This window comes from Scophthalmus maximus, chromosome 11 (genome assembly GCF_022379125.1).
Source record: "Scophthalmus maximus strain ysfricsl-2021 chromosome 11, ASM2237912v1, whole genome shotgun sequence".
In the NCBI taxonomy this organism is placed as follows: domain Eukaryota; kingdom Metazoa; phylum Chordata; class Actinopteri; order Pleuronectiformes; family Scophthalmidae; genus Scophthalmus; species Scophthalmus maximus.
The window spans coordinates 14,460,084-14,474,804 of NC_061525.1; the positions used below are offsets into that span (position 1 = coordinate 14,460,084).

At 42.7% G+C, this 14,721-nt stretch overlaps 1 protein-coding gene across 6 annotated transcripts in view; it reads left to right on the top strand.

The window, feature by feature from the left end:
- grik4 (glutamate receptor, ionotropic, kainate 4) overlaps window positions 1–14,721 on the top strand; it is a 234,857-nt gene that overhangs the window by 104,798 nt on the left and 115,338 nt on the right. For all 6 annotated transcript variants that reach the window (XM_035622334.2, XM_035622333.2, XM_035622331.2 and 3 more), the window contains one exon: window positions 724–857. In XM_035622334.2, the coding sequence (XP_035478227.1) occupies window positions 776–857 (82 nt within the window). In that variant the 5' untranslated portion in view covers window positions 724–775. The remainder of the gene's footprint in view (window positions 1–723; window positions 858–14,721) is intronic.

Here is a 14,721-nt window from a genome sequence, read left to right on the forward strand (position 1 = left end):
GCTTCAGAGACTGAACACAGAAAACAGAGCCAACAATAGCCATCTTCGTACACGGGAGACGCACATGACGACAACAAGAGGTTGTCTCAGCTGGCCCTGCGGCCTAGCAGTAAAAAGGACATTGTAGAATGTGTGACAAGTGCACGTGCTACACACATGAAGGATTTTTTGTCTTGATATACACACTAGGACAATGGAGACCTAAACACTAGAAGAGCGGCATGGAACGGCAGAGTCGCCAGTTTGATCATTGCACTGCCGCCCGTAAATCTGACAAAGTGAAAGAGCAATGCTTGCCACTGGCAAAGGCCTGAAGTGCCTTTAAGTGAGATAAGAAAGGGATCGAGAAAAGAGGGCTCCAATGCGAGGATTTACAAACAAAGTCATGCTTTTAGTTTCTAAACCTTCATTAGTGCAAATGCTCGGGCAAAAACACAGCACACTTGCAGTGCATAATGAAAGCCATCAGTCACATCATTTATCTTTTTGGCTCCGTGCAGAAGAGACTGAGAGGGTGCCTTGTAAAATCCCATCTTTCAATCTCCGACACAAACAACTAAAACCCAAGAAGCAAAATCGCTCCTTCCCAATAATACAGGACAAAAAAACAACAACAAAAAAACCCCACTTGGTTTGTCATCATGCTGCACAGTTTGGTCTAATGTCTGTCTTTCTTGATGTCAGCCGACGTATTAATACGCTCTCCTCTGCATATTTTTCCAGGTGGCTGTGACAGGGGCACCCCCGGGGCAGGACCCATGAGGAGTCATAGAAGATGCTCACAGCCTGGGCGCTTCTGCTCTTCTTAGCCATGTGGGTGAGAAGCACCTCCGGTGGCCCGCTCTCCTTCAGAATAGGTAAATTGTGCGACTCATGTAATGCTGAACAGCAGAACTGCTGCCTACACACGTTGACCCCCGGAAGTCGGCTTTCCTGTTGTTCTTTTTTCATATTGATTGATATTTCTGTGAATGAATGGATGCTTTTCTTATTTCCATTACAGTATAGCCTGAGAAAATTGGCTGAACAAGAAATGAAATCAAAGTGTTTTAATACTAGTATGTATCCAGTCACACGTGGCATGTGTGGGTATGACACAGTACCAGTTGGCTCTGAAATACAAATTTTTCCTTGGCCCCGTTGCAGAAGGAACTACTACTCTACTTTTGTATTCCACAAGAGAAGGTCATACCACCCAGTCAGTTCTGGGAGTCACTTTAAGTCAGAATGGAAGGCTGGAGAAAATGTACTTTGCAAACATTTACCATGGAATCATTCACATATCACAGTAGAGCTTTCATTGAATGTGAAAGCACCAATGGCTGAGAACATCCTGTTATCTTACTGAGGAAGTACAATGAATATATTTAAAGCTTTAACGTGAAGTTGGAACGTTTCAATTGGAAGATTGAAGTCTGGATGTGATAGTTCAGCTAATAAGTAGAGTTCTGTGTAACTCTTTTGTTTTCCTTAATTAGCTTAATAAATGTAAGGACAAAAAAAAACGTGTAACACCATTACTACCCCTGCATCTTTCGGAATAATAACCTTCGCCTTGATATTAGTTTTAAGTCAGATGTTCAAATTGCTTTTAAACCGGTTTGTGCATGTCACCTTAGAACCCGGTATTTCCCCGACACATACTTATTGCATGATGGTATTAAAAGTTCAGTGTCATCGAGGGATCATTTGAGATTCAGTATAATCAGCGTAATTTGCGTCTGAATCGACGTCTTTCTGACACAAGCCGTTTAAGCATTTTGCACAAAAAAGTCGAGCGGGAAAGCACTGTGATATTCTGCTTCGGGAAGTAGTGGCAGAACGGTGGACCGAGGTTGAGTCGGACCAGGCTTTGCATCTGAGAGGGCATGGTTCAAAAGTCTCATAACCTGCCAGAGTCTGCTGGAAACCAATGGGAGTTGCCCCTCCATGTTATTATTCTCCTCCAGTCAGCAGGTCGCTGACTCCCTGTCACCAGCTCGCCGTCCACCAACAGTTTGACTGACTGCCTCTTCATTTATGCATAGGCCGTGTGTGTGTGTGTGTGCATGTGTGTGCCCGTGTGCGCGTGCGAGTGTGAACACACTGTGTATAGACACATATGGGAAGTAAAGATAGAGACTGATTCTGAAGCCCTGCAGTACTACCATCGTTGGTTCTGAGTGGCTGGCTTTAACTGAATAACATGCTTGTCAACCTTCAGAAACAACTGAGAGTGAGTTTCTTATCGTAAAAGTAAAATGGTGGAAGTCAAACCTGTGGTGCAGAACTCTTGTTTGCCCCTTCTGTCAGTGAGAGTAATTACACAAATAAATCAAAATTATTTTTTTATCTGGCACCACAGAACCTTTATTTGAATTCCGGCATACTTGTAGTTGATGCAGCCCACTCCATCACTGTTGCTACGCCTGCTCTTCTCTCCAGCTCTGGTAAACCAATCAGTGCTGGCTGACGTAAAACACATCACTACCGGTGAGACAGTATTGGAAAGTCAAGATTCAAAACTTTTGTAAATGCGAAATACAAAAAAGCTTATTTGGCAAGAGCTAATATATACTGGATGTTTATTTATATGTGGAAGTCCCACTTAAAAACTGTGTACAAATCACTGTTTGATTATTGTGAGGCTATTAAACAAACAAGTAAACCCATACTGTGCATTCGAAACGTGAATGTTTATTGAGATGGAGCAGAAATGCAGATTTAATGACCAATGATGAATGAAACGATAAAAAAACGAATTATTTGTCTTTGCCCTCTGCAGTGATGATTTCAGTTCTCTGATAATAATATGAAGATAAAAACTACAGTGCGTATTTTCTGGAAACATGAGTTCCAGTGATGATGAAACAAGTGTTTATTTAAACGGAGAAAAGTCCCAGTTTAACAAGCACGTGAATGCATATTAAAACTTCAGTGCAGCCTGATTCAGCTCTCATTGTCACAAAAAACTGAGCCAGTTCAAACTTTCATCTTTGGAAAGAATCAGCATTTATATTTTCCGTATAAGTCACTATTTCTCTCTCCTCCTCTCTGCTCCCCGTCTCACAGCTCTGCCGCCTCACAGCTACAGTTTGCAGAATGTGTTTGGGGGTTTGGCATATCATGTCCCCAAACAATCTTCTGTATTTTTACAGAAGTAAAAGTATCAACGCGACGAAGAACAAATGTTTTTTTTTTGATCTTTGAGAATATTGCTGGATAAAGGACTAACAGCCCCCATGTCTCTGCTTCCTCGCAGTATTCTTTTCCACCCTTCTCGTCATTGTACAAAAGCACCTCCGCAGTTATGTGATGGTTTATGTTCATATCAGTCGCCTTCCATCGTTGACGGATAATTAAGCGCTTGGCCTGTTTTTCCTTTAATATCATCTGTGCACAGCAACAATCTCTTTGCCAGTGTGTGTGTGTGTGTGTGTGTGTGTGTGTGTGTGTGTGTGTATACCGGCTTGTGCATAAATCCCATCCCCACACCCCTACCGCACACAAACTTACACGCACACACACGCACACACACGCACACACACACACATTTCAAAGGACACTAAGGCACGCAAGCAAACACATACCCCCAAACTCCCTGCCATTTGCGCCCTAGGAGATGGTATTTAACATGGCTGTCCCTCGAGTCCTGCCATGCTGGCATAATGTCACTGTCTGGCCTTCTCTCTAAATGTATCACGGCCAAAAACAACCTCCCACCAACCCCCGCCACATCCTCCGCCAGGACCAGCCAGCAACTGGCAGCAAGTGCAGTGTAGGTGAACTGAGGAACTTCTCTCCGTCTCCTCGGTGTTATTTCGTCTGCAAATTAGTTCGCACACATGAATGCACACACGCTAGGTCTGCATGCCATATAATGGACCCTCTGATTGGGAAGACAGGTACAAATAAAAGTTGACTTTGATGGCATTTTGTATATCAACAGTGGAACAGTGTGAAAGCTGACGAGTAATAGAGTAATGAAAGATTAATTACAGGGATATTGCCCTTTGAAAATATAAATAATTGAATTTGCTTCAGTTTTGCCTTTAATAAGGCATACCCCACGGACTAGTGAAGCTTTAATTAATCATCAGGCATAATTCAGCAGATAAGATCAAGACCACTGCACAAGATAAAATCAGTACGCAAAATGTGAAAACCACACAGTTGTTTAGATGACCTCTTCAGACATGGGACCACAGCACACGGGTAACATATTAAAGGCAGAGGAGACGCTGCATGATGGAAATCCCTCTTCACTGCCATATGGTGCGTCTTGTCGTTGCGAGTGGTATTCCCTCATTAGTTAGGGGAAAGATTGTCTGCCGTCAACAACCCGCTGCTTGTGTTAACTTGAATAAATCATCTTCCGAACATAAATTTTAGTTAATGCAGGGAGCGGAAATCAAGGAAAACCCTATGATCCTTCTTTTGTGTCTTATAGCCCCCTATTGAAATGAAAGTAGTAGGAGCGGAGCAGATGATGTAACATGTTGTTTTCACCCTTGTCACTCTATGTGATCAACGACTAATTAAAATCAAGCGACTCTCACTACTTGCCGTATCAACCAGTATTGCACTCACATCACATTATCTTATCTCTCTGAAGCCCTCACAGTGTTTTCCCAGCGTTTGGCATCTCCGACAGAGTCCATTTCATTCCACCGGGACACCGATCGAGTCACTGGCGTAACATTATCTTGATGAAGGAGCAGTCCACTGTGAGGAGAGAAAACAAACAGAGGCTGTTGTAGCATAAGTAGTTTCGCTTGTTATCACCCGGCAAAACTTCAAACTCATTCCACAAGCCGGCAACCAACCAGGGTAACGCTGGTCACTCTTAGCATGCATGTATATACAAGCCCGGGTATGAATATTGGGACTGAGACATTTGGATCGGTGCATCCCTGTGCCAAATTTAGCTGTTGGCACCCACTGGGCGTTGGCTCACTCAAGTGCTGTGAAATCCCCCCAGCAGAAATCCTTTAGCTCACCTTAAATATGCTGCCTGTGATACTACAAGAGAACAATCTTTGGCATATGTAGAGCAGGTGTGTTCCCACTTTAAACAGACTGCAAGGATTAATATTGATTGTTATGGAAATCCTTTCTAAGCTACACACAATATCACCAGCACCAACATTTTTTGTTGTTCATATTGGATCATTGGGATCCAGAATCCTCCATAGTCTTGTTTTGAGTGGTACTACAATGCCCTTAATAGACGAATAAATGTTGCTTTTAATGTTTTTCATGTTGCTCAAAATGCCATTTGTGCATTTATAGGATGGCGGCACATGTCCTTTCACTTACTAAGTATTTAACCGCGGATCGATCGGTGTCTGTTTTAACTGTGTGCATGTTATTCCATTATTAAATCTATCACTATGTGGTCGTTTTCATTGATCATCATTGATTCTAATTTTAAGACATGTACACATTGTCAATATACAAGTGTTTACTCTGAACGAGTTATGCAAAGCGTGACAGATATTTTACTGCCGCTAACATTTCTTTGAATAATCACTTCTCTTAGTATGAGGCCCTCGGGGATAAAAAAAGAGCCAGGCTTGTCTAAGTTTATTGGTTTTATTATTGATTCATTAATTGTTTTTCCCTGTGGTTGGTGTCACAGTGGCAACAGGAAAGGCAGAGAAACACATATTTTATTTTCCCCAATCAATTTGCTCCAGCTCTGGCCTGTCCAGTGTGCTGACAGGCCAGTTGTCCTGGGTCTGCCCCATGGGCTCCCCCCAGTTATATACCTCCTGAGTGGTGGGCCCAGGGGCCTCCGTAGACACCTGAAAGTCATCAACCTGCTCCTCTTAATGTGAAGAAGCAATAGTTTCATATTTGGACATGTCAGATTGCTAAACTTCTCACTGCACTACATGGAGGGGATCATATGTGCCTTCTATATCCATCCATGCTGTCACAAACCCTGACCATACACCCAGTGTAACACACTAAAGGTCCAATATCACACATGCACACAAGTTTAATTGTTTTTGTGTGATATGTTGTTTGTATGAGTTAGCCTGTATATCCTGGCATTTAATTATTCATCAAATGTCCCTTACCTTTATATGTTACGTATGCCCGTGACAACATTAGCAAGCATTCTAGAATTGCTGTATTTTTGAGTGAGTTCTTCTAGTTATTATTATCCATCAATCTAATTTTAAAGTGCATCAATTTCTTTCACATGAAATGTCACACTGTCAACATTATACAGTATTGAATTATTTATGGTAATGTTATTGTTTGGAACAATTGTTTTTTAGTAAAGCAGATAATTCAACATATGATTGTTTCTAAAGTTGTTAAATTCTATTGTGCAGTTCTAAACAGTATTATCGCAGTAATTTTTGACGGAACAGCTGGATTGTTTTAGGGTCAGCATGGTTACAATTGCATCTGATGCTGCAACATCTGACGGATAACAACATGTCAGTTAACCATGGAATTTATGGAATTTTCACATTAGTTGTCATCAGCTGACAATTAACTGATTTATGTAAATAATCTGTGAAGTTTATAACACACACAGTAGCAACATGGTAACTTGATATATGTAGACCTGCTATATGGAACCTAACGCTGCTCTCTCAAGCACACAATCTGCACGAGGTTCAGCACGGAGGCTTGTTAAACAAAACATTTACAGCTTCCTTTACTTTACAATAACACAAACTCTTAGAGAGCATCCCTGAATACTGAGGGAGCGGCAACCATACTAGCGCCACAGGAAGGAGTCAGACAAAATTCTTCTTCTGCCTCTTTGCTCCCTTTTCCACACTCGGTGGGGAAACATGACAGAGGATTCTCGGTGGGCTAAAATTCAATTGGCTCCGCTTCCTCAGCAGCAGAGGCTGCATCTGCGCCATCTTTACCCAGCCTCCCGACGCTGGCATCGCTGGAGCTGTAACTGAAAATGACTTGTGATAGATGCAAAGAAGGCTAAAAGCACTGAGCATGATGGAGTGATTCTCACTGGAGGGGGGGGGGGCCTTTGTTGAGTAAATACTGGGGAACTGCACACTTCCCCTGTGGCTGCGACTTGAACAAAGATTTAAGTCGTATAGCAGCAATGGAAGTCCTGATGAATTTGCGTTGTGTCTACCTAGAACCACAAATACCTTTATCAGTATGTATTGGCGTTTTGTGATTTGTGATTTTGTACTTTTTCACTTGGACTTGCCACTGATTTGAAGATGTTTAGAATAAATGATTTATCCCAACACCATTCCTGCATGCCGGCTTCAGTATTTGGTTTAGTTCGGCAAACCAAAAAGCATTCATCATTGAAAACTCTGTTCTTTGGTGTGAAAGTCATACATGCTGCAGGGTCATTACACTTCTTTCTTTTTACATCAAGGGGCGATTTACTTCCTTCCCCGCTACTGAGTGCAGACACTGGACTCACACCATTTGCTGCTAAAATAATCCAATATGAGTAAAATTTCTAAGGACACTGGGCTGCTGAGTGTGCACGCTTGCGTTAGACACACACATGCGGTATATTCTGTATCTGCAACTACTCACTAAGGGCATGTGGGCTGGATCAGCGAAATTGAAGCCCACAGGTAGCGTCTAATAGCATAATTAGCCCTGCTGAGTTAATACCCAGAAGTCAGGAGCACCATACTGTTTCCCTCGACTCAGCCCCATCTATACACTCACAGTGACTTATTTAGGCTGGCTGCTAGAACCACCTTGGTTGAATCACTGTGCCCTTGCCTCCAGTCATGTTCATTCTGCCCTCATACACTCTGACTTCAGTTGGTATCTAAAAACTCATTTAACTCACTGTCACTGTGACTGGGAGAGCCGAGAAGATAGCATGTTGGGGGGGGGGGGGGGGGGGAGGAGAGTAAATAACTGTTAGGGAACCATCCGGGTTGTTTTTGAAATATCCTGAGAATTGTTGCATTAGTTCCTCCGTATAGGGAAACCAGGAAACGAAGACTGATGTTCAGCTGAGGAGCCACGGGAGGAGACAACGTGATTAATCTCCCTAATTTTAATTACCGGGCTATGTGCTGTGTGAGTCATCGGGTTAATGACGATCGGACACGTGTACTCACAGACCTAAAGCTACAGGGCACATCGGAGCTAGGCCCCTTTTTAGGTGACCACCTGTCACCAGAGCCAACTGCCCAGTCCTCTCTGTTTCACGCAGATGCCAGCAACGGTAATGAGGTCATATCAGAAAGACAAGAGAGCTTGATTACAGGACAGCGTGTGTGCCTGGAGGCAACTGTGCTCCCCCATACATGATATCTAATTTGAAAATATCGGTTTGGGATTTCTGGGAGAAAATAATGTGTCTTTTGTGTTTTGTTTTAGTAAAATGGAGCCCATGTAAACGGGGAGACAAATCTCAGCCTCAGACTCGGCCAGCGTTTATGATTAATCTCTAAGGTTTTAATTACCAGGGCAGGTGCTGGGACCAATCGTTTAGTTAATGGCAGGAATGGCAGATAGGAGTGATGTTACGCAATTATGCACACTACTTTGCTGCTGAGCTTACCACATAAATTATTCAGTAAATCTGATAAAGTCACTGTGCACAGGCATGTGGCGTGCATGTTCTTAGCTTCAATCACACACCCCAACACACACATACACACACACACACACACTAAACACACTCTCCAATTAAAGTATCCTCATGGGATTGACAAAGACAAATTCAAATGTGTGTTTATTTGCCTATGCACACATGCACATAATATATAAGCTTGCGATATCCTCAGTCACACACACAAACATGAAAACATTGGTATTTAAATTATTAACAGCTAATGACAAGCTGAAGGGTGATGTTTCTGGATGGAAGGCACGAGCTTAGTTGGTATAAAATACTGTGAGAACATGAATACAATTACTGTATGTTTTACAGTCCTGCGGTGGTGTCGAGTGAAGGTCATAACCAGGACATTGTACAGCAGCATCGTGGCTGATGTTTCAATGTGATGAGGTAAACACTTGTATAGAGATCTCATTATTTTTAATAGCCTGTGATGTTCATTGATATGAGCACACCTTGCTTTTATTTCATCCAGATTCCCTTTTTTGCACAGCAAACGGGCTGGGCCGAACCTTTTTTTATTCTGGCTCCCTCAAAAAGTCACAATCCAATTGAAGATGATTTTCGAGGCCTGCGTGATCAGACCTACCTACATCAGTGAGCTATAGATCTCTTTCTGTTGCATGCAGAGTACGCAATCTACAGTTGTAAAGCAGGGACGATTTTTACAGTTTGCTTTTTTTTTATTTATTCATCCGAGATTTGCGCCCTAGGACACTGCATCTTTCAGACACAGACATCAATTTCTGAGCAGGAGCTGTTTTTTGTGCAGCAGATCTCGCCTCCCTTCATCCATTACAGTCGGCGTGTTGTGGAGCGAGCCCTGCTTTTAAAAAGAATTAAAGATGATTTGATTAGTTATGATTGATGCCAACCAAACACTCATTGTAATTCATTCTCCCCTGTTCCAAACCATTTTACACCTGCGGCACGTGTGCACCTCTGCTGTACCAAGGCCTTTGGTCTACAAAATAACTGAATATGTGTTGCCGTGGCCAACCATGCAAGCTCCGTGCCAGTGCTTCCGACTTGATTCATGAAAATATAATAGCGATAAACGCTGAAAATGCTCTGCTTTTCCTCCTGTGGAGAGCCATTATCTCTTGGCAGCTAGTAAGAAAAAGACTGCCTTTGTTGACTGGGTTTTTGATGAGGCCAGAACATCACAACATCAATCCCAGGTACACATGGGCTTGCATATACTGGCTCATGCATACGTAGTGTGATGGACGTTCACAGGGACGGACATTTTCTCTCCCTCTCTCTCTCTCTCTCTCTCTCTCTGTGGCTCTATACGCTGCCATTAAACTTTAACTTTCCTGATGTCCTCTTGTTTAGCTGCTTGTTACATTGCTGCAGCGATACGGCCTTTATATTCAGATGGCCACGGCAGCTGTTACAATATGTTCTGTATATACGTCTCTTGGCCACAACGCTCCCCATGAAAAGGGGAGAACGGAATCCCTCTGTAATTGTTTATTGCCTGTGTTTCAAGAAAGCTTGAATGGTACAATGGTTTAATTTTCACACATTGTAATTACCATAGCAAATTCACCCTCCTTATAATAATGTGCCCCGTAGGTTAATAAGGCAACATTTGTGTATGAAATACAGTGATCTTACTGCATGTCTATTTCTTATTTAGGGTTATATATAATGAGTATTTAAATGGAGGAAGTGACAGACACCTTCTTTGCATGTTCTCTTGGATGTAGACAGTTTAAAAGCCTCTGGAAATTGAGGGTCCACTCTGCAAAGACAACCAGATTTTAACCATGAACCATTTTTTAAACTTGCCTTAAAACACTTTAAAACCACCGGTATTATCATATTATTCTGTTCTTTTGCATCTGTAATGCCACCTATAAAATGGGAAGTGATGATATAACTCTATATAGAACTATATTGAAATATAACTACGTAATACTCACAGGAAGACAAGAAATCTGTATCCTTTGCTTTTTCCCTCGTCCAACACCATCACTAGGGGTTAAAGAAGATCACAAATAGCTGCCATTACAGGGAACTGTCCCTGTCCAATTCATTTCAGATAAGAAGCTCCTTCTCTCTCACACACACACACACACTTGCAGCACATGTACTCATTGTCCTTGCAGTACAAAAGAGAAGCAAGTCCTTTTTACAGGCAGAGAAGCATTCTATGGCTCTATAGCTCAGATTGATGGCAGCTCCGGTGAAGCTAATGGGTGCGGGCTTGGATCATCACAGACTGTCTGTATGGGATTTTGTTTGATTACGGCAGGAAAAAACCCAGTGATGGCTGAGATTAAAAACACTGGCCTTAGATATATCCTGGTGCAATGACCAGGACGTTTCATTGATCTATCGCAGCAGTCGTTCTTCTCTCCTGTGTTCTTTGTCTCACTTTAATCTCTGTGGGCTTTTAGACAGTACAAATGGAAATTTATATTCTTTCTCTGTAAAGCGTGAATCCTTTTTTCCCCATCTCCTTCCCTTCTTTTGGAACCAATTTGGATTAGCCAGTTTCTCTTGCACTGCGGCGCTTGTCACTGTCGACCTGCCGAGGGTAAAGACATGTTTCTCCTCCAATACAGATGGAGCTGCTTCACCAGCTGCTGCTTTTCATCTTACAGCAAGAAGCTTCGTGACGGTTCTGCCACTCTGACCAAGTAGTAGAAACCCAAACCGATGCGCCGACAGGATCATAATCCTTCTCAGGGTCATGTTCAGGTGGTTGTGCCTGAAATTTGTAACACAGGTGCCATCATTTGACAGACAATACAAGTCTTTTCTTTGTTTATTGTTTATAAAAAATATAAAATATGTTGCTGAGCTTGTGCACAAAATGCTGCTATTTTTAAAACCACAGTTTGAGTCAACAACTTTTACAAGCAAAGTCTTCCCATTTGCAAAGGGTGCATTTAATTATTAAAATGCCAAGGCCATTAATTGAATGTTTCTTGGTATTGTTTCAGGCTATTTTAGGCCCAACAACATTAAAACACACAAAATAGCAAGCGCCATTATCCTTGGTGATCTTTTTTAATAAGTATTAATTTTGGAAAGATGTACTCAAAATTATATGGAGTCAGCGTGCCACTCCTTTTGGTGGTTCACATAATTTAGGTTTAAAAGAAGTTTTGGAGTATTGGAATAATTTAGAATTTTTTTGTGTGTTTAAAACACTGAATTCTGGCTTTTACATTTAACAAAAATCGACTGTAAGTTTAAATATACACTGTACACTGTATCCGTCTTAGTCTCCTGTTCATGTAGTAACCTCCCGTAGAACCAGCTGGTGGATTTGCACACCGACTCTGCGCCTGTGCTCCTTGTGTCAAATGCCTTTCCCATCTCATCCATCCATTTTACACTTGCATGGGCAAATTATCTGCATGCATTCAACACACGTGCTCATGTGGAGACCCTTCTCCCACAGCTGATATACACACTCCTCCCTTGACACCCAGTTCAGCCAGTCCCACTCCATTATGCCACATCTTTCATCAGGACTCACAGTGAAGAGTTTGGCGACTCCTCAGAGTCCCCCCCCCCCCCCCCAGCTGTTGCCAGGCCCTCTGCCATCGCATTCAGTCGGCACAGCCATCGGCAGCTGTCGTCCGAAGCCTTGAGCAACACCTCTGGCTGCACAGATGCCTGATGTGTGCATGTCTTCTCTTGCGTCTACCTGTGACTCCGTATAAACTAATGTATGCACTCACCTGCACACACTTATATCCGTGTGTGCATCTGTGGCATTGCCTGCTGTTTATATTTGAAATTCATTGCTTCGTGTTAATGGTTAATTCACCAGGCCCCGCTCCAGGAGGCAAGAGGTGGCTGCTTGCCTAATGGCAGCTCACCCGGGGAGGGACTTGTAGTTGACTTGTTCCCTGCTCCAGGTAGGCTCCATACCAGACATTCTGTGTCTGGTTGGGAGGCCACAGGCAACAGTGGAGCTCAAAACTAATGCTGTGGTCACAAACAAAAAAGTGATGTTTTTCAGTGGATCCACTCAAGAAGTTCAGACTAATCAATACGATTCAGGGACAGTATTTTATTGGGTGAGATATGAGAAACTATGTTTTTTTTAAAAAAAAGAATATATATATATATATCCTTGGCTGCCATGTTGTGGTGTGAACGGTCCTCATTGAATCATGCCTCGATGAATGTTGCCTAGTTACAACATTCTTTCTGAGCCTGTTTAGTGTTCATATTGTGCGTCTACGTGGAAAAAATGTCAAATTGAAAAGAGACCAACAAAAGAGAAAAACTTCATAATAATGAAAGAAGTCCCATTTAAATCACACATTGAATATGAAATTAGAGTTGAAGGTTAGAGGAGAGCAAAGTTAATGGTATTTATAATGAAAAGGGACTAATAAAAATAAAGTGGGGGCTAGTTTTTATGTGATCAGCCTTAATATTAAAAAGTTATAGCACAAGAAATGACGATATGGATGAGGGCATAGGTTGTTTGATAGCAGGTGACATCAGTATCTCATTGCTGACAGACAGATTGAAACTAAAAAATTGTCTGGTTGTGATTGTGGCCATAGAGTGCAGTATTCAAGTCATTCTTTTTGAGTCAATTGAATTTTTTTTCTCATTTACATATGATTATTCTGAGTCACTTTATGCAACAGCAAAGCACACATTAAAACTCAAGTCGAAAAAAGAATATAATTTACAAAAAGGCAAACTTTAATTCAAAAGCTTCCAAACTTTAATTTTATTATATCGACTGTTTTACAAGAAAACCATGAGAACAATAAAAATGCGATTAAAGCAGTGATTTAAAAAATGATGGTGTAACAGTGCAGAGGAAAACATCCATTCGTTTGAATCTAATTTTTTCAACATCTGCAGATTTGACGTTGTACTTTGATCTAGTCTTCGATACGCCCAGTGAGGAGATGAGTGGAAGTGGAAGTAGGGAGCTCTGACAGAGAAATAAGCAAAAGTACAGGTTCTGAATTTTTTTTTTTTTTTCTTGCAGAATAAGATAAGTAGAGAAACAATTAAACACACATACAGTACAACTTGGGGTCCAGGGCAGTGTGGCAGTCTTATTAACTGTGTACAGACAGGCTGGCTATTTTTTTGCTGTGCAGCCAGCTGTGTTATTAACTGGCACTGCATTGAATCAATTGACAGGTCTCCAGGTGTCAGTGTGCTTGTAAGCGTGTGTGTTTGCCTCTCAAGTCTCCATCACCGGGTCCCTGCGCAAGGTCAGCGGATGATTGTCCCTCTTGTATATCCCCCTACCTCCTTACCTCAGATTACACATAGAGCAGTCCTGTAGGGAAACGCCGTGGATTACTGGCGTCCACTCCTGCTCACCTCCACACTGTCCCGTCCTGGCCCCCGTATCCCTCACCTTATCAGCTGCACACACACTCCACACAGGGACTCCGGTGTGGATACTTTGTCCGCCGGTCCTATTACAACCCCGTCGACAAAAGCATATTGTCCTCGTTACTTCTAGCTCACATACGGGCGAGCGGAGACGCGCGTAAATACACCCACAGATCCACTCACGAATGGAGGGAGTTTACGGCATCAGGCTGAAGCGCACAGTGTTTACCCTGGCACATCCCTCGGGGTCTGCCAGGTACATTGTTAACCCTCCTATTCTGTTCACTAGGGAAACCTCTATAGTGAGCGCCTGCATGATAATATCTCAAACCTATTTAACATTCAGGCCTCATTTATGGAGTCCCCATGTCTCTGTATGTATGTGTGTGAACGGTGAAGTGGTGCTGTGGTGGTGTTGGGCGACCTCCAGGGCCCTGGACTAGCCACCTGGACCACGTGCGCTGTTTCGGTGCGGGTATAATGAGGCAGACGTGGCCCTCGGACGAAGCACCAGAGAGCAGAAACTGTGAGAGAGAGAGAGAGAGAGAGAGAGACCGAGACATTGCCTGTGGGCTACTGTGGCTGCAGATGGAGAGGGCACAGGCTCCCTGTAGGTGCTGCAGCGGTTGATGACGACACACATATGTACGCAGGCACAGACCAACTCGACACAGGTTTTTCTCCCCGGTGCTTTATTAGTCTGGGCTACGAGAACTCACATACATCCTGGCCCTTCTCAACACCCCAACACAAATGACTTGTCTTGCTCTTCCTCCCTCTGGACGTCTCTCTGCACCTTT